This window comes from Taeniopygia guttata, chromosome 6 (genome assembly GCF_048771995.1).
Source record: "Taeniopygia guttata chromosome 6, bTaeGut7.mat, whole genome shotgun sequence".
Classification (NCBI taxonomy): Eukaryota; Metazoa; Chordata; class Aves; order Passeriformes; family Estrildidae; genus Taeniopygia; species Taeniopygia guttata.
In genome coordinates, this window is record NC_133031.1 from 3,623,587 (window position 1) to 3,647,815 (window position 24,229).

General features: G+C 47.2%; 2 protein-coding genes and 1 long non-coding RNA gene across 6 annotated transcripts in view; 1 reads left to right on the plus strand and 2 right to left on the minus strand.

Annotated features, from left to right (window-relative positions):
• Positions 1–11,682, minus strand: part of P4HA1 (prolyl 4-hydroxylase subunit alpha 1) — a 28,904-nt gene extending 17,222 nt beyond the window's left edge. For all 4 annotated transcript variants that reach the window (XM_012574397.5, XM_002191876.7, XM_012574399.5 and 1 more), the window contains exons 1-6: positions 11,530–11,682; positions 5,802–5,918; positions 4,891–4,987; positions 2,949–3,100; positions 2,116–2,253; positions 179–418 (exon numbers count right to left, since the gene is read on the minus strand). In XM_012574397.5, the coding sequence (XP_012429851.2) occupies positions 179–418; positions 2,116–2,253; positions 2,949–3,100; positions 4,891–4,987; positions 5,802–5,889 (715 nt within the window). In that variant the 5' untranslated portion in view covers positions 5,890–5,918; positions 11,530–11,682. The remainder of the gene's footprint in view (positions 1–178; positions 419–2,115; positions 2,254–2,948; positions 3,101–4,890; positions 4,988–5,801; positions 5,919–11,529) is intronic.
• Positions 11,683–15,577: 3,895 nt separating this feature from the next.
• Positions 15,578–16,755, minus strand: LOC140684415 (uncharacterized). Its single transcript, XR_012056653.1, has 2 exons — positions 16,613–16,755; positions 15,578–16,582 (listed from the first exon to the last, which is right to left on the minus strand). It is a non-coding gene; the product is annotated as an uncharacterized lncRNA (long non-coding RNA).
• NUDT13 (nudix hydrolase 13) lies at positions 15,940–23,344 on the plus strand. Its single transcript, XM_041717034.2, has 9 exons — positions 15,940–16,026; positions 17,374–17,484; positions 18,335–18,474; positions 18,949–19,056; positions 19,432–19,538; positions 20,444–20,569; positions 20,784–20,895; positions 22,087–22,241; positions 22,783–23,344. The coding sequence occupies exons 2-9, from the start codon at positions 17,402–17,404 to the stop codon at positions 22,975–22,977; spliced, it is 1,026 nt and encodes a 341-aa protein (XP_041572968.2). The 5' UTR covers positions 15,940–16,026; positions 17,374–17,401; the 3' UTR covers positions 22,978–23,344.
• Positions 23,345–24,229: the final 885 nt, after the last annotated feature.

Consider the following 24,229-nt stretch of genomic DNA (forward strand, 5'->3'; position numbering starts at 1 on the left):
GAACCAGATTTCAGACAGGTAAAGGGACAGAAGCCAAGAAAACCCTTCAGTACAAAGGAGCAAATCTCTATCTAAAATGTAAAAACACACTTCACAAAGGTATATAGGAGTCAGATCCCAGGCAAGGCTGCACCCCCCAGGACAAACCCAGGCAGGGCTGTGCCCCTGTGCCCCTCACCCAGCTCCAGGAGGCGCCTGGTGAGCGCCATGGCCTTGCCCAGGTCCCCCTGCTGGTACACAGCATAGCTCAGGTAGTCCAGGATGTAGACTTTGTCTGCAGAGGACACTTCTCCCTCATCCAGCTGCTTCAGGGCTTGCTCCATCCACAGCTCTGTGTGGTAGTAGTCAGCTTCCGTGTAGGCAATCTTCCCCAGCTCAAAGCAGTCTTCAGCTGTTAGAAAGGATTTGTGCTTCACACCTGGGTATTTAGAGCAAAACAAAGAGTTTACACAGGGTTCCAGACCTGTCCTCTGAGAAACATTCGAGTTATTTCTCATTCCTCACAGCAGGCTTTTATTTCTGTTCTCCCACAGCTCCCTTCTGCAGTAGCTGTTTGTTGGAAGTCTCTAAAGCCTGTAAATCCTTGGCACACAAGCACTCAGACGCAGCTTTCCACTGCCAGAATACCAGGGAACAGCTAAATGTCTCTACACTAGTGAAAAATCAATTAAACAAACTTTCCTTCCTCAAAACCCCAACCACTTCCAACAAGAGTAAAAATGAGCCTAATTTGAAGTTTCAGAACTCTGTTTTCAAGCACATCACACCATTGCCTTCAAAATGTTACCGAACCACGACTTGTTAGTGACAACTTGATGGGGGAGGAAAAAGAAAAACATCAGAGAGTAAATTCCCAGCTGCTTGGGATGTTTTTCAAGTCAGTCATTTTTAGAAACATTTTAAATGACCTCTGAAAGATTAAAGCACTAGTAGGCAAATTACAGATTCCTATTTTTGCCTCTGGAAATACAGGCCCTATGAAAAACCAGATTTAATCTTGTAAAAGGGAAACAGGATCTGCCAGTGTTACAGCTAAAATTACATCCCTGATTACATCTTAACCATTCTGAATTTCTAACAGCAGCTCTGCAGTGCCCAAAGAGTGCAGCTGTTCTGCTGTCCATTCCTGTGATGGGCAGCAACTGCAACTTCCTGAGCCTGAATCTGCAAAGCCTCCAATAATTGGGCAGAGGCTGAGATTCTGGACCAAAAGAAAATCCCTGGGAATGAAGAAAAGGAGCACAAACAAGTGACCACATGGGAAGTTCCTCTCTGGAGTCCAACCTATTCTTTTTTATCCTCCAGAACTTCTAGGTTCTGCCATTACACTTCATTGCACAAAGTCTGGACAGCTCATTGCTTCAAAAGCAGCAAATCTTCCCCTTGTAGTTTGTGCTGTTTGAAGAAAACAGCAACAAGCTGCTCATTGCATTAGGAGGAATCTGTAGATCCTTGAGCAGGTCTTGAACCAAACCCAAAAGCAAGGTTATACATCATAACACATAAAGCCAATTACCCTTAATTTTATTAGGCATCTGACCACAATGAGCACTTGCAAAAACACAGATGGATTGTATAGAGCTGATGTTTTGCCAGCTGGCACAGGACTGCTTTTGAACAGAGGAAACAAGGAAGACTCAGCAGAGAAAGTTTTCTGACAAAAAAAAGAGAAACTGTGTCTTCTCCTGCACAAAGCAGCCTGTTAATGATCAGCTCAAGCAATGCCACATAGGCTTAAGTCTGTGATGCACCATCTTTTGCTCTTCAATTTACACAATCCCTGAATGTTAAGCTCAAAGGAACTTGCTAAAATGCATTAAGTTGTGCAATAAAACCAGGCATCTGCAAGTGCAACACAAGGGAAAAAACCCACCCAGACAAAATTTTATTGCTATTGATTTTTATTCAAAACCATTAACACTAGATTATCTTAGCATAACTAGAAGAAAGATGCAGATTTCAACCAAAAAAACACTTTTTCATTAATTTTAGCCAGCTCAAACCCTTTCCTAATGTTACCTTCAGGATGAGAAATTAAACAAGATGGAACAGAGCAAAAAAATTTGTAATCAGGACATTTAGGAAATGCAAATAACAACCATGGATGGCTCTCACCTGGCAGGTTCCCTCTGGAGAGTGTGTCTGTGTCCAGGTTGTAGGTGTCCTGGAGCCTCAGGAGGGCCTTGGCTGCCCCAGTCTGATCCTCATCATTTGGGAAGAACTGTCTCTGGATTGTCATGTTGGAGATAAAGCCTGGGAAAGGCAGGGAAACACATGCTCACCTCTGTCCTGGGAATTGTGTGAACTCTCTGCTCCAGGGAAGGCCAAAATCCACCTTTACACAAGCCTGGACTGAACTCACAGCACAGGCTTCACAGTTTGCATTTGGTTTGGGTTTTGTTTTAAAGAAAGCAAAGGAAAAACCAAAAATAATAACTTTTTTTTTTGTTTTTTATTCCCACCCATTCAGAAGGGCTTAAGACACACTGGTGCAGATTTCTGGCTGGCAGGTGCAGAGCCTTTTCTGTTGCCATATTCAGCCCCTCTCGCAGCAACAGGGAAGCTGAGTGTGCTGAACCCTTATCAGAGACTAATCCTTTTCTTTTTGAAAGCTCTTTCTTACAATTCCTTATTAAAAACCTCCATCTGGTATTAATTAGCTGTTGAGACAGTCTCACAGGTCCATTATGACCACCCTGGCTTCCTTTTGCTAAGTGCCTTTCACACTCTACTATTTCTTGTCCTGCTCCTTGTTAAAGAGCTTCCACTCTTGCTGAAGAAAGAGGCAGCAGTTGAGTTTTTGCTACAATAATTCAGATTAGTTCCACAAATGCTCAGTCTCAAAAGCAGATTTGCAAATCTAATTCAAGCCCTGACACGTGAAAGGCAACAGCCAAGTACCTGCAGTGAGTCTGTGATGCTGGCTTGTGCTGCAGGCACACACTCACCATCTGACATGTCCTTGAGGACCAGGCTCTCCAGCTCACCCCACTCTGTGTTGAGCCGTTTCATCAGCTTGAATGCATTCACAGGATGGCCCAAAAACCCCTCTGGGTCTTTCGTGGCAGTAGCTGTCAGCTGATCCAACTTCTCTGCCCATCTAGAATGACAATATTCATTAAAGTCTCACATAGGTCTGCTGGTGTGCTAGAGAAATGATTGCAAACTGCTCAAATGTCTTCACTAATAAAAAAGCCAACCAAAATTGCAAGCTTTTGCATAATCTATATTTAGAGCCCTTCTAAAAGGAACAAAAAGGGCTACTTCCTTTTCTTTTATTAAATCTTCTGCCTCAGCTGCAGCCCAAGTCTTGTGCTGCTCCTGCAGTCCTTGCTGGAGCCCTGCTGCAGGAACTCCTTCCTACAAGCCCCAAAAGCACAGTGCCAGCACTTTCATTACGAGCTGTCATGCAGGACTGATCAAAAACAAAGCTTTACCCACATTTTCAATCTTTCAATTGCCCCCTTTTTCCCCCTAAGGCTTACAAAAGAGCAGTTCAATGCTTGTCTCAAATTATTTTACATTCAGACACACACTTACATGTGTGAGACACCCCTTGCCTCTCACCACAAAACTCCTTTCCATGCTGAAAGCTTGGATGAAGCAACATGTAGTTCTTACACCCCCAAATGAGGGGCCCAGACCCAGTTTCGGTGCTGCAGCTCCAACTCAAACTTTTCTAAGTACCACAAGTTATTCACAACCCCAAGGTGCCCCAAAACAAGCACATCTTAAAAAAAAAAAAATTAAAAAGCAGCTGTACACCATGAAGAGGTGCAGCAACGCCCTGCAGTCAGGGTAAATTGATGTTGAGGAGCCACACCCACAGAGAATCCCAAACTCCAGCAAGAAAGCCAATCCAGAATCTGTAGCCTGGAGGGAGCTCTGCCCATCAGCTGGAGCTCCTCTTGTTCCAGGATCTGGTTTGCCTGGATGGAATCTGCAGGCTGTACCTGAGGCAGGGAGGTGTTCACAGCTGTCAGAGGAGCCCCAGCTGCATCTCCCCACGCTGCCCCTGATTGTTCTCCTGCACTCTGACAGTCCCTGGGCGGGTTTCCAGCAGCCACACCAGGGAGGGGCTCCCTCCAAACCAGAGGAGCTGCTGGGGACCAGCTCCAGCTCAGAGCAAGACTGAAAGAAACCAACTTCACCCCGTGCCTTCACATGGCCCAGGGTCAAACCCTCCCTGCATTTCCCACTGCAGGAGCAGCTCCCAGTATCTTCCAGATGCCAACAAACAACGCTGGCATTTTTTCCCATGTTCTTTAACAGCCCTGTGACAGTTATTTGAATTCTCCTGACCTCACAGGGAGCACCTCTGATAAAATGAAAACAGAGCTGCAACATTTCTGCAACAAGCTGTGTGTTTACACACCCTGGGATGCCCAACTGGCTCACTCCCTTGTTAATTTGTAGTTGTAAAGAATCTACTTGTAACATTCCAAACCCGGCAGCAATTCCAAGTCTGTGTTTCAAGGGACAAAGAAGGACCTTTCTTCCTGCATGGTGGAACACCAGTAAGTAATACACAAAGGCTAAAATAAAAACCACTCCTCCATCTAGAATTGTTTTAACACCCTTAAGACATATTTATGCATATTTCTGAAAGCAAGGAAAGCATCCTGTTCAGTGATAAAATGTGTTTATTTCTAGCTGTGATAAAATCTGACACATTGGGCTCTGCTCCTCACATAGTCAGGTGTCTTCTTATTTATGCACCAAGCAGTGCTGAAAGAGAACAACTTACAACAAACACCCAGCAAAACCTGATACTCTAAGCTTTGCCCCAGAGGAAAAATTCCACACATTTAATCAGCCTTAAGGAAGCTCTTTCTGCATAAGGGTGGACTCAAATGATCAACCATTAGCATTGTGACAACAACTGCTTACTTTTTGATCTGCTCCAGCTTGCTTTCCTCTGCCTTAATGTAATCTTTGAGTGACACGACCAGATCTTTTTCTGTATTAATTAAATCTGTCATATGACCTAGAAAAAAAAAGAGTTTGGTGAGTCAAGGAGAAACACAAAACCCTGAGAATTAAAGGCATTTTCCTCTTTTCTACTTTCTTCCTTCCTCAAAAGTCCTTCTGCATTTGCTTAAACAATCCTGAAGGAATATCTGAGTAAGACCTTTTTTTTTCCTTTTTGAAGGAGAAAATCTCCTGCTGGACCAAGCTTGTTGCCATGGAAATTAATGTAATACTGCATATTTATTATTAGAACTAATTTAGGATTCATTTGGAAAAGGAAATAGTTTGCCACAGAGTAATCTTTCATCCAAGCATACATAATGTAGAGCAAATAAAGAAAAAGCTACAGATATACACAAAGCCTTCATGTTTGATACACAGCACTGATCCAAGGCTTTATTTTTAAGATTATATCCATGACTTCAAGGGGTCCCTGGTATTAATTAATAATTGCTTCACCTCCTACAAGCAGGCAGCTGAAGTTGTTCAGCACAAAGGGGGTGCAGTGCCCACCAGAACCCAAGGGTGGTCCAGACATACTGCACCATTATGTGTCCTTGGCAGCTTCACCACCTCCTTCTATATGTGTGCAACACCCAAATTCGGCCTCAGTTCCAATACCCTTAAGAATAAATAGTCACTGCAAAGCCTAGCCTGGGTCATTAGACCACCCCTGGTTTCTCCCCAGAGAAAAGCCAATAATGTGGTAAGAACTAGGAAGTGGTTTTAGTTCTGCACCAATCAGGGCCTTGGATGATTAACACATCCTTGCAGAATGAGCTTTGGGGGCTGTCAAGAAACTCTTTTGGCTACACCAAAACAGTTCTCACCAATGGAAGTGAAGAAGTCCGTGTGGGCACAAGAGAAAGGCAGCAGAAATCCCAGGGCTAGGGCACACCAAACCTTCTTGAACACCATTGCTCAACAGCTCTCACCTCACTACACACCTGTGAGAGAAACACAAACAGGTGAAAATCCCTGCTCACCAGAGAGTGGAATGCACCCTCAGAAGGAGCAGCTCAGTCTCTTGGGGCTGCCACTGCTGCCTGAGGGAGCAGAACCCTGACAGCCTGAGCAGCTCCCACAGACAGAGTCCTTCCTGCTGACTTTTATACCTGAGAAGAAAGAATAGCTCAGGGACAAGGTGCTCACCAGCACTCTTCCTTTTTGGCATCTAAATCATGCTGCAGTTAGAGCTGCTTTGCAAAAAGCACTGAAAGAAACCAAACACTGAAAAAAGCACACAACACTGATTTAAAATAGCCGTCATCAAGTTCATCCACTCAGTGGGAAAAAGAAGTTTCCTTTTTTCAGTCAGGAAGATGCCAGTGGAACAGGTCTGAATGAAAGCCCTACATGAGCAGCCCAGAGAGGGAGTTGTGTGCATGTTCCCGCTGCCCCCGTGGAGCCAAGCTCCACACCTGACACAAAAGGCTGCTCTGTCTGTCCCTGGATCCTGGCTGAGCACCCACAGGCTGCAGTGCTTTCTGCAGGGCCAGCTGCCGAGCTCAAGCCTTTCAGCATCCTGATCCCATCAGCAGCCCAGCATCGCCTGGCTCCTGCATACTTCAGGAGTAATTATGCTGTCGTGGAATTCACAAGGTTTGCTTTTTTCCCCCCCAGACAAAAGCTTAAATCTCTCACATATTGTATCTGGTCAGGAAAAAAAAATGAATTCCAGCGCATGGACTAACAGAAATTGGTTTACAGCTCTTCCAACAGCACAACTAATGAAGAAAAAAAGAAAGGAAAAAAGCAAGCTCAGCTACAAGGTAGTTTGGCCTATTTAGGGAATAAAGCAGCATAACTTTAATCAAGCAAACAACATAGACCCATAGGTCTGGTATTCACACAGCAAATGTGCAAACATAATCAGGGAAGTTCAAAAGTTACACCCAAATAGAAACCATCCCAAACACAGGTGGTGGTATTAACAGGAACACATCCCTGACTCTGGAGTGCAGGATCACTGCCTGTCCTGCACCTGAGGGTCAGGAGGCAGCTCCCTCCTCTCCTTCCACCTCCAGCACTGCAGAAGGATTTGCACTGGGCTTTGGATTTCCGCTGGGGCCTGCCTGCCTGTTGGACAGGACCAGCACAGTTCCACTGGCACCAACAGGAACAGCAGGAAACGAGCCCAGAAAAGCAGCACAACCTCCAGCTCTTGTAAACCACCCAAAATCTGCATGACCACAGCTGAAGGGCTGATGCATTCTGGCACATTCTAACTTGCTTTCTGCCCGTGAGAGTTTGGACAGGGAAGCCTCCTGGAGTCCCCCCTTTTCCCCTCACCAATGCTTTAAAGCAGCCCTGCTGCCCACAGCAGCCTTCCTCACCTCTTCCTCCCCACAGGCAGCCATCAGACTGTTTCAAACAAACCTAATAAAAACCCACTGATGTCCACCTCCATTCTTACTGAAAACACCACTCAACTCCTGTTTCACCCTGCAGAAAGCCAAGTGCCTCCTCCTCATTCAGCACTTGAGCCAATACATCTGTGAATCGGTGACAAAGCACGAACAGCTTTACTACATCGTAAATATTTACCAATTTTATCAGCACTGGGAATGCACTGAGCTATTTGTTTACTGCACTCAGTGAAACACAAGAGAAGCTTCAGAAAGTTTCCTTTCTTGCTATATTAATCAAGATGAAACTTTTTAAAACCACAAAGAAAAACCAATTTTAAAAATCACTAGAAAGGTGAAGAAAACAATGTTTCCTCTCCACATACTGCTCTCAGTGACAGCATTCCATCTTGGTTTTCCTCTTCTCTCTTTCTCAGCCTTTGCAGCCTGCTCCAACACCAGGCTTCCATAAACAATGTTGCAACCCTTATTCCCAACTCCTTATCTCCACAGGCACACAGCAGGAGCGACTGGCAACAGCCACAAAATGCAACGAGGGCAATTCCAAGGAGGTACAAACACAAAGTTTCTCACACTTAGGCACCAGAAAAGGCTGCCCAGAGGAACTAGATCTCCCATTCTTGGAAGAATTTCAGAAGGAGCAGAGCCTTCCAACCACTGCAGCAGGACCAGCCACAGGTTCCCAAATCAAAGAAAACACAGCTCAGTCCATATAGATGCTGGAAATCTCCCAGACCCACAGGCTGCCAAGTAAGTAGGCTTTAATTTCTTCCCGTTGGTGACATGAAGTAAAACAAGATGAAAATCCTCTCTCCATTATTCCTGTCAGTCTTGCCCTCCTCCTCAGCTGTGTCCCACAAAAATGGCAATTGAGCATCTCGGGAAGGAGGGGATCACTGCCCACACAGAGAAGTGGGAGTCCAGCTGACAGCTCCAACACAGGAGCTCCCTGCCTCCCCTGGGAACGTGCACTGACTAAGCTCTGAAACAGCAAAACACGAGCAGGGAAAGGGTGGGGGGGAACAGCAAAGAGAAAATAAACACGTGGATAGAAGGGAAACAAAGCAGCAAGCAGAGCAATGGCACTGCCAAGAGCAGCACAGATTCTCTGAACACACAGAAAATTTCAACACAACCATTTCAACTGATGTAACTTAGAGGGTTTTTCTGGGGGGTTCCCAGAGCTCAGTTCTGCTTTACAAGTAGAAAGATGCAAGCAGACAAGCAAAGACAGCTGCAGAGTGGCACATGACATAACCTCATCACAATCAAGGCCCCACTGCCCAGTGACCAAAGACTGAAGAGGCTCATTAGCCAAGTCTCCTCACTGCCAGCTCCAAGTTCCCAGGTGCTTATGAGGACTGAGAAAACAGGATAAAAAATGGAAACTGAGGGGCTACTTCAATATGGAATGGCTCTAACTCAATTCCAAACCAGCTTCTTTATTTAGGTAAGAAGTAACTGGCCTGCTCAAGATGAAGTCCACTGCAGGGCCAGGAGACAAAACTATCACCAAGTTCCTCAACTTTTGATTAAAAGATGGGTCCATTCTCACAATCCGTACTGGACCTTACTGTATGTAAAAACAAAAATAAAACCCCTTGACCAGTTAAGCTGAGTTTAGGGGACATGGAGAAGATGGAACCAGAAATTATAGCTGCTCACTACCCTAAACCTCTCCTGTCTCAAGGACAACCCAAGCTACAGTCTCATGACACAATGTGACCGAAACTACTGAAAAGGAAAACTTTCCCAAAATAAGTACTACAAACATTTAGCTGTCATCATTGCTTAAAGGTCTCACAGGACAGAAGCACCAGAATCCAGTTCCCAAGTCCTCTTGCATGTTCAAAGGCTGTTTTAAAATTAAGATCCAAGCAGTGAAAGAAGAAAGATTTTCTACAATTGCTGTTACCAAAAGAAGAGGGTACACTTTAGGCATCTTTTAACGACAAAGTTATAATCTTTTACATTTGTGAAAAATATAGCACAATACTCTTAATTATTAATACCCTTATGAAAATCAAAGTCGAGTAGGGTGTTCTACCTATCATTTACTTCCAAGTTGAAGAGCACATTCATGGCTGAATACAGAGCAGTTCTGTTTGTACAGAGATTTGTACACAGGGAACTGAAGCAAGTTTTACCTTGGTTTCCTCCAGACTAAGATGGAATGGACACAGCCCTCAGAGCCCACCTGTTCTAACTTCCCAGGCCAAGACAAAGAGAACAGGGGATGGAATAGAGCAATTATTTTATTACACACAACAGGTAGAGGCTATCCTGCTCAAGGATTAGCTGAGCAAAACCAGAGATATACAGGAATGTTTTCAGATATTAACAGTGATTGAGGGAGCTGGGGGTTCAGCCTGGAAAAGGAGACTCAGGGGTGACCTTGTCACTCTCTACAGCTCCCTGAAAGGTGGCTGTGCTCATCTGGGGTTGGTCTCTTTCTCCAGGCAGCAACTGACAGAACCACAGGACACAGCCTTAAGCTGCACCAAGAGAAATACAGGTTGGATATTAGGAAAAGATTTTTTAAAGGAGAGGATGATAAAGTACTTGAATGGCCTGGGGATGCAGCACTGAGTGCCAGGGTTTAGTTGAGGTGTTGGGGCTGGGTTGGACTTGGTGATCTTTAAGGTCTCTTCCAACCCAGTGATTTTGTGAATTATAAAGAAAGCATGATAATGCCAATGATAGTTGGTTTCTTCCACGGAACATATTCTTTTAAAGAAAAAAAATATTTCCTTATCTATATCAATCTCAGCATGAAGGCATGGCTTTCCTGATATAAACCTCTGCTTATCCACACTCCTTCCAAAGTGTAACTCACCACCTGTCATTTCAGTTTGCTAAACTGCACTGGGCACTTTGCAATCTACGTGCAAGCCCTAAAAGTCACAGCTTTAAACGCCAGATTTTAAAGCCATTCATTATGGAACAGCATTTAAATCTGCACAGGTCAGAGAGCTGGCTCGGGGAGGAAAACAAAGAGAAAGAAAGTTAATCAGTACTGGTTGTGTCAGCACATACTTCAGAAGCAGTGCAGAGTGCTCCGGGTCAAATCAGTTTGGTCCAAGGTATTTAATGTATCCGAGGTGTAGGGCAGTGGGACAGGGAACATCCCTGTCCCCAAAGGCAGACCTCTGCTCCCCAGACAAGCCGGGAACTCATTACCTTTACTCTCCGCCCCTGGCAGAGCACCGTCTGCATCCCGAGCCAACAGCCCCGGGCGCCGCGGGGAGCCGCATTGATTTACTCGTTGTAACCAAGTAAATAAATGCCTTTCATTCACTAAAACCTCGAGTGCTGAACCTTTACTTACAAGTAGGTGAACATTACAGCACTCTGCATTCGCCTCTTACTGAAGCCAGCAGGAAAAAAGAAGTGAAACTATATGCTGGGCAATCCCGAAGGATCTTCCCAATGGGAGCAGCCAGCTTTTCAGGCAAGCTGGGAGATTTAGTCTAAGTACACGTGATATTTTTATTATATACAATATTTATATTTTTATGTTTTATATTAGCTATATTTTTATTATATTCGTCAGCATGCTGAAGGCTCCAGAGTTTCTCCTGCTAGTCAGACTGGACCCTACCAAAACTGAACGGTACTGCTTACTACAAAGGCAGATGCAAAATTCCACGTACAGCAGCTGGCTGAGCCCAGCCCAAAGCAGCGGCGAGGGAAACCAAGGCAAGCCGCGCAGCCCACGGCGCAGTCGCTGCACACAGCTCACGCCGAGTAACTTTCCATCCCTCCCAGCACCGAGCCATGCGCCCGCGGCCGCACGGGCAGGGCGGGAGCCCACCTGCCCCAGCGGAGGGCAGCGGCCCCGGCCCGGCCCAGGGGACAACTCCCAGCTGCGGGGAACGGGAGGAGGCAGGGGCGGAGGAGAGGGTGGCGGCGGCTGTGTTTTGTCTGCCAGCCGCGGGGAAGCCGGCGCGCCGGCGCCCTCCCGCCCCCCTCCGGAGGCTGCCGGCTCCCGTTACGTAAGGGCCGGGAACCCCGGCCGGCAGCGCCGGGACACCGGCCCCTCGCCGCGGGGGAGGCGGTGGAGCGCTGCCACGTATCGCCCCCACCCACAGCCACCCGCACGGCAGCCGCCCAGCCCCGCGGCTCCCTTCTCCCCGACCCACCCGCCTGGCTACCCTCACAGCCGGCGGGACGGGCGGCCGGGCCTCACCTGAGCACGGGGGGCGCTGGGCGGGAGCGGCACCGGAGCTCCACGCTCTGCCCGGGGGCTTCACCAACTGAGCGCGCCAGGCCCCGCCGCGCCTTTTATAGCGGCGTCTGGCCACGCCCCCTCAGGCCACGCCCCAGGGCGGTGCGGCCCGCGCGCTACGTGAGCCCGGTCACAGCTGCGGCCGCCGCACAGCGCATGCGCCGCCAGCACCGCCGCGCCTCCACGTGGGTCCGCCCGGCCCGGGGACACCGCCGGGACCGGGACCGCCACCGGCCCGGGGACACCGCGCTGGGGACACCGCCGGGACCGCCACCGGCCCGGGGACACCGCGCCGGGACCGCCACCGACCCGGGGGGACCGCGCACGGGGACCGCCACCGGCCCGGGGACACCGCGCCGGGACCGCCACCGGCCTGGGGACACCGCGCACGGGAACCGCGCCGGGACCGCCACCGGCCTGGGGACACCGCGCACGGGGACCGCCACCGGCCCGGGGACACCGCGCCGGGACCGCCACCGGCCCGGGGACACCGCGCACGGGGACCGCCACCGGCCCGGGGACCGTGCTGCGAGTTTGGAACAGCCCCCGGGACAGCAGGGACTGTGGGAGGCATCGAGCGGAAGCCGTGTTTTTGGAGTAAAAGATGCCCCAAAAGGCCCAGAATGCCGCGGCACCGCCCTGCAGCACTGCCCGGCCCCGCACCGTGCTGCCAGGGCAGCTGGGCTCAGCATCCCGGAATCAATTAGGCTGGAAAAGAGTCCGGGATCATCGAGCCCAGCCTGGGAAGGAGCGCTCTGAGTCCTCTCAAGCACTTCTAAAAGCTGCTTGAGTGAGTCTTGCTCGGAGAGATCGATGCTGCCTGCTCATTGCTTTCTAGGGTTTCATAAATGAACTGGTTGTTTGTTCATCCCAGCGATTCAGTGGGAATTGGGGACATTCCTAAGCATTTTTTCCTTTCTCTTTAGATGAGGGTTTCAAGTAAAGGGTCACCTCCTCAAGGCAGGCATTTGTGGTCATTCCCAGCTGGAAATGTTTCGCAACAGAAACCGAGCTGGCAAAGGTATAACAGGGCCCAAACCCCCCTCTAACACACATTCCTTAGCAGGGGGACTGCCTTAAAACCACCTCGGCCAGAAGAGAGACCTGGAGGCTGCAGCGTGATCCACAGCTGAGATTTCTCCCTGTACCCAGACTGCCACCTCAGCTCCCACCCCAAAGGACAAAACCTCGGGTGTTTCGTCCCATTTTGGGGGGGGGTGCTGAGATGAATCATGTCTCACAGGAGATACAAACAAGGCCATGAGGTGAATGTAGTCATTTCTTGTCCAGCTGTGGACACAGATGTGTCCACACAGCTGACAGCAGCGCTGCTGCACAGAGCAGGAAGAAGGCCAGTTTTCAGTGGAATTATCTGTCAAAAAATAAGCCTTCCCTTCCTCTCATTTTGGGCACCTTCCAACAGAAATACAACTCCTACAACTAGCAGGAAACAGTGGAATGTTATCCAAGCTGAGGCATCCAGTTAAAGCCCCATTATCCATAGAGTCCCTAACATCCAGCCAGAGATTTAACAGCAGCTTCTAGAGATTTGGCAAAAGCTCACACGCTGTAGAGGCACAGGCAGATTTCTTCAAGTGAGTTCTGCTGCTTTCTTATCCTCTTTTGCTCTCTCCAGCTATTTTTAGGAAGTAAGGCAGGCAGTGGGGGACACCAACAAGTCAATCAGCATGGGGCTAAAGGCTCCAGCTCATTAATTTGACTAATGAGGTTGCTGAGTCATATTTATATCAATCCACATTAGCTCAAAAGGCCCAGCTGTTTAAAGGGTCCATCATATACATGATGGACACAATTCTAACTTCAGAGAAAAGCCAGGTTTTGGGTGGTTTGCATCTAAAATTTAATGATAGGGGGGAAGGCTATTCATTAGCTTTCTCTTTAAAGAAGTGGTTTGTCTTTCCCTAAGCTCATCCTAAAAAAAAGGACTTTCTTTTCCTTTCCAAAAAGTTCCTTGTGGCTTGACCACAAGTTTTCGATGTGAATTTGCTGGTTTCATGTATTTAAGGCAATTAACAGTTGTTTTACAAGGGCCGGCTGTTAGCAATTCTAATGCTCATTTCTGCTTACTGGGGGCAACTGCAGAGACACAAAACAGAAAGAAAAAGCAAGATTAGTAGTATAACTGTTATTAGCCTGGAATAACATTTTCCAGCAGCTTTTATGGCCTGGAAAAATCTTTTACCAGCTCCTAACCCCACTATGAGTATTTTACAAACCCAGATTTAAGAAAAATAATTTTAGCAACACAGAATCAAAGATTTACCTTGATCTTGTCCATGTAAGAGGTGATGTTCCTACTGCCTGTTCCTCTTTCCCTCTCCTTTGGTTTGCTCTTACTGCATCAGGAGAGTTTCTGGGATTCTCTTCCTTCTAGGGCCCTGCAAAGCTCAATTTGTAAGCTACAGAAAGCTGTCAGAGATGCATTTGTGTGTCCAGACCCTCACTTCACTCCCAGGATTCTTCCCAGCACAGGGTACAATGTCTGCAAGGGACTGATATAAACAGTTTACAGATGCAACTTGCTCAACCTGGAGCCCCAAAGATGCTTATAAAGAAACAACTCAAGTGCCAAACCAACAGCTGGCATTTGTGCTCCTTGAATTAAATTATTAAGTGAATAAGTGACAAGCAAGCCTCTGTTTTGAAATCGTTCCCCTTGCTTACACCTGCAGAAATATTTAACAGGGCAATTAATGTGTGAACCGTGGGGGAGGGGGCACAAGGGATCTCTCACAGATTGCTTGGCTTGCCCCAGGTCAGACCAGCAGCAGAAGTGCAGACTCTAATCTCATTTTTTATCTTCCCGTGGCACACAGGGCATGACTGGGCTAATCCAACCCATGGGGGTTTGAGCTGCACCTACCAAGGAGAGGCCAGAGCACTGCCCTGCCATGATGCCCTGGCTTTTAGTCCTTCCTGTGACAGGGTGCACTCACCAAACACCTGGCTGCTTTGGGCTGAGCCAGCTGGAGAGGCTGGCCCAAGATTTGATGTCCCAAATACCTCCCCCAGCTGCTCCCCTCTAAAGCCAGCTCTTCTTGCAAGATCCATATCTGGGGGCAGTTAGGGTCAATAAATCTGTTAGTTTGTTTTAACAGCAGGGTGGATACTTCCCTTAGAGATTGTATTTCAATCTTTTATCTTATTAAGGGAAGATGTGTTTTGTCCATTAATCCAATTTAGCTGGCTGGATTAATAAGACTGGGCTCGCTCTGTTTCAGGAAGCATAAAAATAGCAGTCAAGTGTAATTAAACTTAAATTTGTAAGTAACTCTGGTAACGAGCATACTATTTCCCTGGATATTCTATTTATTATTTTTACTAGCTGTGCTCTCAGATTACATGACGTGAATTCTCGATTAGAACAGCTCAATTCATGACCAAAAAGCAACAGGCTGCCCTGAAAACATTTACTTTTTGTATGTTTATAAAATTCTCTTTGTGCTAAATATAGTCAGGTAGGCTCCAACCCAGAATAATGTTTTCAATACTGAGAGGAATCTGTTGGCTTGCAAAGGAATGAAAGTAATTTGTCATTATTCTGACATGCCCTGGCACAGGGTGCTCTCTGATCAGAGCTGTTCACCGACAAATTCAGCTGTGGGTATTTGGGTGCTGGAGCACTGAACAGCTTCAGACCTTGGATATATCCAACTGTTGGAATCTGAAATGCAAGGAACTCTCAAACTTTGAGCCTGTAAACCAAAGCTTAAAATTAAACACAGAATTTGATCTGAGACATTAAAAAAACCTTCCAAACTTAAATGCTAAAAGCAAAAATGTAGATTTTTATAGTTTAAAACAAAAGCACGTTACGCTAAATTTTAAAAAAGTTTAGAGTTTTAAAGTTTAAGATATAAAAAAATTACTACCAAAATAAACAAAAAATTAAAGTACGATACTATATGTCATAACATCATTAACTAAAAAAAACTTACACTATAACTTAAACCCATAAAATATATAAAGACTAAGTCAAAATCATAAATATCCTTATTAACAATATTTTATTAATCAATAACTCCTTAAAAAGAGTTATAACTAAAAATCTTGTAACCTTCTAAACCATACCATAACAACGTAAACCAAACTTACTCTCCCTGCCTATATAAAAGATTTTAAAAATTTAAAAACTACATAATCAAAAATTACTCCATAAGTCCCATCTCAGATTCCTTCACAAATAAATTATCCCAAAGGGTGATTTTTGGCAAGTAGCTGTCCTTTACTTTAAACAATGCTCCTGTGCTGGGGTTACAAAACCCGGAGAAGCTTTGCGGGAAAAGGAGAAAAGAGAAAGTATGAACAGTCGCAAACCGCAGCCTGTGCGGGACTACAACTCCCAGCGCTCCCGGTGCGGGAGGCGCGGCTGGAGCGCCCCGCGGGCTCAGTCTCTGCGCGGCCGATCCGGGCCAGCCCCGCTCCGCACACCGCGCGGTGAGTGGGGACCCGGCACCGGCAGCCCGAGCCCGCTCGGCCTCGGCGGAGCTCACCAAACTCGGGACGGCCTCTGGAGGTGGAGGCTTTGCTGTCTGGGCCTTCTCTTGGTCCCAGCCAAAGCCTGGTGGTTGCTGGGGAGGAAGGGGTTAAGCGGCCGTGCGCTCAGGTCGGGCCACAAGCTCTTTGTCCCAAGGGGTGACATCGCTGCGGCTCGTTCCGGAGCAAAGGCGGCGCTCCGGGCTCAGCGCCGGGGAGTTCGCACGCCGGGCTGTGCGAGACGCGGGGGTGGAGAGCGACACACACACACACCACGGACACGCACACACACACACACACACACACACACACACACACGCACACGGCTGTCACACCACCTAACCTCTCCGACACGGTCTGCGTGGCACTCGCCGTCCCCACACCAGCGTGCCCAGCTCCCTCCGCTCCCAGCGGCTTCCCCAAGGCATCGTCCCAGTCAGCGGAGACGGTGGGAAACGGGGTCTGGGCCGGAGATGTCCAGAGCCACGAGGCGAAGTCTCCACTCGCAAATAGCAGCCTGTGCACCTCTCGGGCTCCCCTCTCTGACCTGTGCTGAGGCACCTCTCGGGCTCCCCTCTCTGACCTGTGCTGAAGGAAGAGCTCTCAGGCTCTTCCTGGCACTGCCCGTGAGCCTGTAACAAAGCAAACTTCATAAAGGGTTTTGTGCTCTATGGCTGCAGAGTGCAGTGTTCTCCACCGAGGATTGTGCACCACAGTTCACTTTTGTCCCCGGTCTCTGGCTATTTCCTGGCATCCTGAAGCCGAGGTCAGGCTTTCAGCCTGGGCTGAAAACCCAGGTGGTGGGATTCTTTGGCACAAAAAGCATTAGTAGCTGGAGATGATCCCGCTCAGCTGCAACTGCTGTCCCTGTCTAACTCAAGGAATTCTCTTCCACAGCTGATATTTTGTCTTTCACTCTCTCCTGGCATCACTGCCTTTCCCACAGATTCGCTGTGTGCTGCAATAGGATGTGTGGCTGGATCAAGGCCATTACAACTGCGTAGGAAACCAGCAAAAGAGCAGCCACCTTCTCTGCCCTTTTCCCCAGGGACACAGGGATTTGGGACAAGAAGGTCTAATCTAGTCTTATAAGCAAGTTCTGTAAGACTCAGAGATGAAAACAAACTGAGGTATCTTTAAGTAGTCTTAAAACTGGCCTGAAACGGAATTTGAAGTGTGACTGAAGTAATCATTTTAGAAAGCAGATTCTGCAGACACTGTGAGAGGGAGATTTACCTCGTTATTGACCTTTTAAATCAAATTTAGCCTTACAGGGCTGCTGCATTACATTTTATGCTCTTTTTTTAGGCAGAGACACCAGCTGAAGGTGTTGGTTATGGCTGCAGTGTATCAAGCACTGCACAGGAGAGTTTTCTCCCTCGCCTGCAGGTTGCACTCCACTTATGTGAGAAAAATGAGGTAAGTTCTCATCGGATTCCTGAGTACTGGGAGGCAGAGCTTGGCACAAGCAGCCCTACCTAACCCTGACCCCGGGGTAAATCCTTTAACAGTTTAGCCATCAGACAGAAATAAATGCTTTGTGAGCTCTGTGAGTGGTAACAGCCAAGGCTTCTCCCTTCACCACTGGTAAGAACTGCTTCTCTCAGACCGAAGCTCTGTTAATGACTGCCTCCCCTGGCTAGAGGGCTCCTACAGTACCAGGAAGACTTGAAGTGGTGCTGCTCACCTCCTTTTAAATACTGCTTCAAACAGCCTGGAAGGAGAATATGCTGACACTCTTTTCCAACGATTGTTTTTTCCTAACTCGGCTCCAGCCGGCTGTGCCCTAAGACTCGGTTTTTACCCCTCACATCAGTGTGACAGGTACAACAAAACACATGTACCCTGCTGGGAACCAGATTCAACAACAGAGTGCTCAGCAGTTCAGCCAGACAGCATTTGGAGCCATCCAAATTCACAGAATATTCTGAGCTGGGAGGGATTGGGGGTTTAAAGGGAAGATCAAGATTTCCTGCAGCTGTTACAGCAGACCTTTTGGATTGAGAGACTGGGTTACTGATCTTGCATCTCCAAACTTGAGGGTACTCGTGTGGTAGGTAAGAACTGCAGTATTTTCTGCCACACAAACTTTACTAGAGGCTGCAGTCCACCGAAGAGTGACTCAGCTGTCAAAACTCTCCAAGCACATGGAATACCTAAAATCTGCTCATTCAGCCCCCCCTTGCTCTGTGCAAAAGAAAGGACTTGAAATAAGCAATAATCTCAACACAATCTTCAATTCATCTTCCCAATAATTTTCTCACTGCAGATACTTAAATCAGTTAAAGGAAGATGACAGCCTTTGTAGACAAGCTCAGACCTCAGGAACTTTCTACCTCTTTCACAATCTCTCCCCCTTCCTGCAGAAAGCTGGGAAGAAATACTTGGTACCACAGCTCAGTGCAGCAGGTAAGAAAGGAATCAGTGCATCCAGAAAGAAACACCTGGTGGATCACACAGCTGAAAAGAAAAGAGACACACACATGGAATCAACCTGATCTGTTCTGAGGTGATCAGGTTTAAACCTTTGGAACAGTGCCTTTTGAAAACAGAGGGCTGTCAGGAAAACAAACAAGGACTTACTGACTTTTTGGTGTAATGTAGGAAAAGTTTTCTTTGAGAGAAAGGTATTGGCTGGTGCAGGACAAAACCAATGGACAGCTGCTCCCTAAGCTTTACAACATTGGGACCTTTAGCCTGACATGGTCTAAACTTCCTACAGCTTAGGAGGAAAGCCAGATTTTTAGGTTTCTACCTGTGTGGGATCACTTGTCTGGTCCCCTTTCACACATGAGCCTTGAAGATCCAGAGAGCACCAGAGATGGATCCAGAGATGGATTTGTTTTCATTACAGCTTTCTCTTCCCCTTTCCCTGCTGTTCAGAGACGAGACAGATTCTGGAGAAGCTGCAGGAGGCCAAGGGGTGGCTGGAGAAGTCGGTGCTGATCGGTTGTTCGGACGAGCATAGACCACACTTCGCGCTGGATTTAGGTTGGGATGACTCCTCTTCCACCTGTGCCAGCACCAGTTTGATGCACTGGGATGGGGGAGATCCCTAATCCTTGGGAGAAGCTGTCCTGCCAAGGAGGGCTGGGCTGGGTGTCTGTAGGGGCTGTTGTGAGCATGGCAGGTCACGGCCATGGACTGCACTGCTGCTCCTGTGCCTGTGTGTGTTAGGAAAGGTGGGCTGGGGAAGGCCACTGACATTTGGGAATGCTACCCCTGATGTGGTTCATTTCCATGGGAGCTCACAGAAACGTATATTGGAACAGTAAAGGGCATAAAATTGGAATAATAGCAATAATAGCTGCAATTTATGAGATCAAATTTTCGTGGTTTTTTTTTTTTTTTTTTCCCCTTGAACAGGAGCCTTGGATAAATCAGTCATTGAGTCAGAACTGCAGGGATCATTTACTGACCTACAAAAGGCTCTCTTTGTAGTGGATGAGAAGGATTCTCCTTTGCTGGCTTCGGTATTGCACAGGGGTTTTTACTTTAGGGAGCTGTGATCTCTAACATCAACCCTTCTCTTCATATCCCACATTGTTTTATGATCTAATATTGTAGTAGTACCTACTGTATACTTTCAGGAACTTAGATATAGACACACTATAAATTACATTAGTTTTCCCAAATTTGTAGTCCCAAAAGGAAGAATCAAGGGAAAGAGAAACAGAAAAGTGACTTTAAAATGACTGCAGTAATTTATGCCATTTAGCTGAAATGTGCTAAATCACAGCAATCCCAGTTTGTCCTCAGCTCAACAACTATCAGGCAAACTGGGAATCAAACAAACTTACACATCTTCTCTCAGAGCTGCTCTTTTAAAACCTCTCCCTTACAAGCTGGTGCCCTGCAGATGCCCTGTGTTTGGACGGCCTAAGAAAAGGCCTGTGTGTGAAAATCAGCTGTCCTGACCCAAAAGGAGAAATGGCTCATATTTCCTTTCCTGCTCTATAATGTTTGTGATGCCTGAGCTATTTTTCAAGAAAATATTCAGGGCTGGAGAGTCTTTAGAATAGTCCAGTTCCCAATACAACTCCCGTTATGTCCCAATAAACAATAGCTCTTGCCCACCTCCTCCAAACATACTCAAATTCAGAAGCAGCAAGCATGGATTGCAGAATCTGCCACTTTTCAAAGCACTGCCCATACTTTATTCACCTTTCTGAGGCTTCCAAAGATAATCAGAGTTTATCCCCACGACTGCACGCAAAGCATTATTCAGGGAGACTGCTCTGAATTATTTCTTGCTCCTATGTGTATATATATATACATTATATTTATTTATATTTATATTTATATTTATATTTATATTTATATTTATATTTATATTTATATTTATATTTATATGAGGTTTGTGCTTCTGTGTTGGCAGGCTCAGTCCCTCCTGCGGTGGCACGATTCCCACCAGTACTGCAGCAAAACTGGGCAGCCCACTGAGAAGAACCCAGCTGGCAGCAAACGTGTCTGCCATGCCAGTGGAGTCACCTACTACCCACAGGTGAGCACCTGGCAGCACAGGGAAGGGACACAGGGACAGGAGGGCAGCACTGCTGGCTCACCCCAGCGGGGAAGCAGGAAAAGGGATTTGTGCCTAGCTGGGTACTTTGTTTTTAGTGGTCAGCCAGCCACCCTCAACCAGACAGGAAAAGCAAAAATTTGCACTTACTTGTTTTGTCTGAAGGCCTTGTTTTGCTTTGTGGTGCTCGTGGCAGATGTCTCCAGTGGTCATCACGCTGGTGTCCGATGGGAGCCGGTGCCTCCTGGCCCGCCAGCCCTCGTTTCCCCCGGGGATGTTCACGGCTCTGTCAGGCTTCTGTGACATGGGTAAGTGGCTTCTGATGCAGCACAGTGGCCCTGGGCATGCAGGGTGTGGGGACATCTGTTGGAATAAATCACATGGACTCCATTTTCTTCATGGTGGAAAAAGCCCCTTCTTTAGTCACATAACTCCTTTTTTTACAGTTTTACAGACCTCCTGTGTGACTCCAATTGGTCAGTAGCTTTCTTGCCAATTGCTTTATTGGCTATTAACAAGTTGTTATTCTGTATTGATTGGTCACTCAAACCCCCAGTGTGTACGTGCAGGAAAGCTGTTTGTGAGAGATTGTTTTCATTTTTCTATCTAACAGTGCAAAAACAGTTTATACAAGTGCAAGTTGTTTTTTACCCAGGAATAGATTGTTATGCTAACAAACTGTTCACACCAGGATTGCTTTCATATGGGAACTTGCAAAGTGCTGGCTTTGACAAGGCCAGCCAGCAGCCCCAGGAGAGGAGGCTTGATTCTACGAAGCCTTTCTTTATGATTTTTCTACCTTACTGCAACAGACATCAGCCAAATCCCTGTTCACAAAGAAGGATGGACAGACACACAGGTGATCTGTGTCCCCATCCCCAGATGTGTTCAGGGCCAAGCTGGGTAAGCTGTTGAGCAGCCTCGTGTAGCAGAAGGTGTCCATGCTGATGGCAAGGGGTTGGAACTAAACGATCCTTAAAGTCCCTTCAGACCCAAACCAGTCTGAGATTCTGTGATAGGTGAGGAAAAAAAACATTATGTCTAAATAGATCAGTGTTTGCATGCAGACAGAATTAAAAACACAGTTATGTACCTGAAGGGATTGGGAATTATAGGTGTCTACCAGTTGTTGTAGTCCCTGATAGCAGACATAAACTTTAAACTTGCTGGGTTATAACCCCTGATCCTTTTAAAATCCATTTTGTGGCTCATACCATCTGGCTTAGAAGAACAACTACAGACTTTTCATTACAGGAGGGAATATGCCTTAAAATTGAATTGTTCTGTTCACCATCTGTATATAGATGGCGCCAAAAACGTCTCTGGTGCCTGTGTTTATCAGAAGTTGATGAATTTAACAGAGTATCCCACCAGCAAATGTTTCCAAGTCAGCACAGCTGGAGCTCCTGCGGGTGGGAATGAGCGTGTCCTGCGTTTTCCTCGCCACGGTTCGCTGCCCTGAGGCTGGGCCGTCCTTGCCTACCTCTGGTTGGTTCTAGGTGAGAACGTGGAGGAGGCAGTGCGGCGAGAAGTGGCCGAAGAGGTGGGGCTGGAGGTGGAGTCGCTCCGCTACTCGGCTTCCCAGCACTGGCCCTTCCCCAGGAGCTCCTTGATGATAGCCTGCCACGCCCTGGTGGGAGCCCAGCGGGCTGAGGTGAGCGGCTCGGGCTCCCCTGAGCTATTCCACTGCCTGCCTCAGGCAGCAAAATCTCCTTCAGTCCTCGGAATTTAGTTAGGAGAGCATCAAACCCTCCATAAATGCAATTTTCCATTGGCTTTTTCTGCAAGTGCAGAAGAAACTTTGACACAATCCCATCATCTCCTGTTGAAAGGTGCCAGATTTCCCTCAGGTCACTGTATATACAAGCTCAGAGTCCAACACCCCTGGATTTTTCCCTCTGAAATTTGAAGAGAAGGTTCCCTTACACATTTGCCATAGAACACTCAGATTCCACCATGTTAATTACTGTGCTCAACCACTTTGCTTTGCCACGATGGAGCAGGGTTGGTTTGTGGCTTCCCTAAGGAAGCCAGCACAACAATGTAATATCCTTCCCTGGGCTGGCATCAGTGCCTAATTCAGGCATGGATGTAGCACTCTGGGCTTTTCAGCATGGGATCTCTGTGGAGGCAAGGTACCACTGCCCACATTCAAAGCTGACTTAAGGAAGCAGTGCCCTCTGAATTCTTTCCAGATCAGTATGGACACCCGGGAACTGGAAGAAGCCCGTTGGTTTGGCCTGGAGGAGATTGTGGAGGGTCTCAAGAGGGCACCCAGCTCTTCAAAGCAAGGCGACGGTAGTTTTTTACCCTGGTTCCCTCCAAAACAAGCCATTGCTCACCAGCTGATCCGTGAGTGGCTTCAGCAGCAGACTGCCCAGACAGCTTAGGCAGGGCTTCATCGACTCTGTGATTCCACTAGAACTGTCAAAGCTCCATAGAAAAGCTTCCAAAGCCCCTGGAGGCAAGGGCTCAGTCACAGTGAGGGCAGCACCAGGCTGATGGCACTCAGACACACTGACCTGCAAAGGTCTCTGAACTGGTCTGACAGGCCCATGCACAGTGGATCACCTCTGAGATCCCATGGTTTGAAGTAAATGTACAATAAAATTCTTTGTTCCAAAGCATCAAACTTGTTGTGACCAGCTGTCATTGACCCCATGGCACCAATGTCCCATTTTCCATTTCTTCTGTCTTTGGTGGACATCCAATGCACTCTTTTTCCCAGAACAAAAATAAAGGGAGAGTGGCACTTTCCAGTGTCTGTGTTTATATGGATTTGGGAGAGCTGTCAAAAACCAGAAGAAAAGCCATTGCCTCTTTGCTCTCCTCTTCTTCTCTCTCTTCCCATTCAATCTTCCGTTTTCATATAAAATACCTAATTTTTTGGGGTTTTTTTGGTAAAAGTTAAATGGGCATCTTCATTTTCCCCACTGGTAAGACAGTCCCAAGAAAGAGAGAACAGAGCTATCTGGTGGTGGAGAGGGGAAGAGCAAGACCAGCACATAAGCATTTTAGAAGACCACAGCTAATGCAAAGGTGACAGGAACTGCTACAACAAGAAGTGCACTTAGAACAGAGAAAAATCTTGAAAGGATCAGTGCCCCTTACCCTAAGGCCAAAGTCTGTGCCTTGCCTGGAGAGCTGGTGTGATTTTAGTGATGAAATGGTTCCACCTCTGGAGGAAGAACAACAAGGGAACCATCTGGGCAAGGAAAGCTTAGTGAAAGAGACAGCTGAAAGGATGTTTGATCTGCTGCTGACTCAGGCTGACAGTCCTTTCTGCCTGCTTGGTCACAGCTCAGATGCCAAGATTGCAAAGCCAGGTGCTTGAAGGGGGACAGGGATGTGTCCCTGGCTGCCACGAATGCAGGAGAGCAGTGGTAAAAATCTGCAGTCCTGACACCTGAGCAGCAAGTAAAAAAGTAAGGCTTTCACACCTTTGAGACACACTGTGTTTGCTTGGGTTACTTTTACTTCAGGAGGTTGGGAGGGGATTCCTTCAGGTCATGGTGGCATGTACAAACACCCTCCCTGGTATTTTAGTTACCAGTAAGAGAAAAAGTATTTTCAATCTACTCAAATAGGGGATTTTTTAATAGAGCTAGAACAACTACAAGATAAAACTCACATCACATCTTT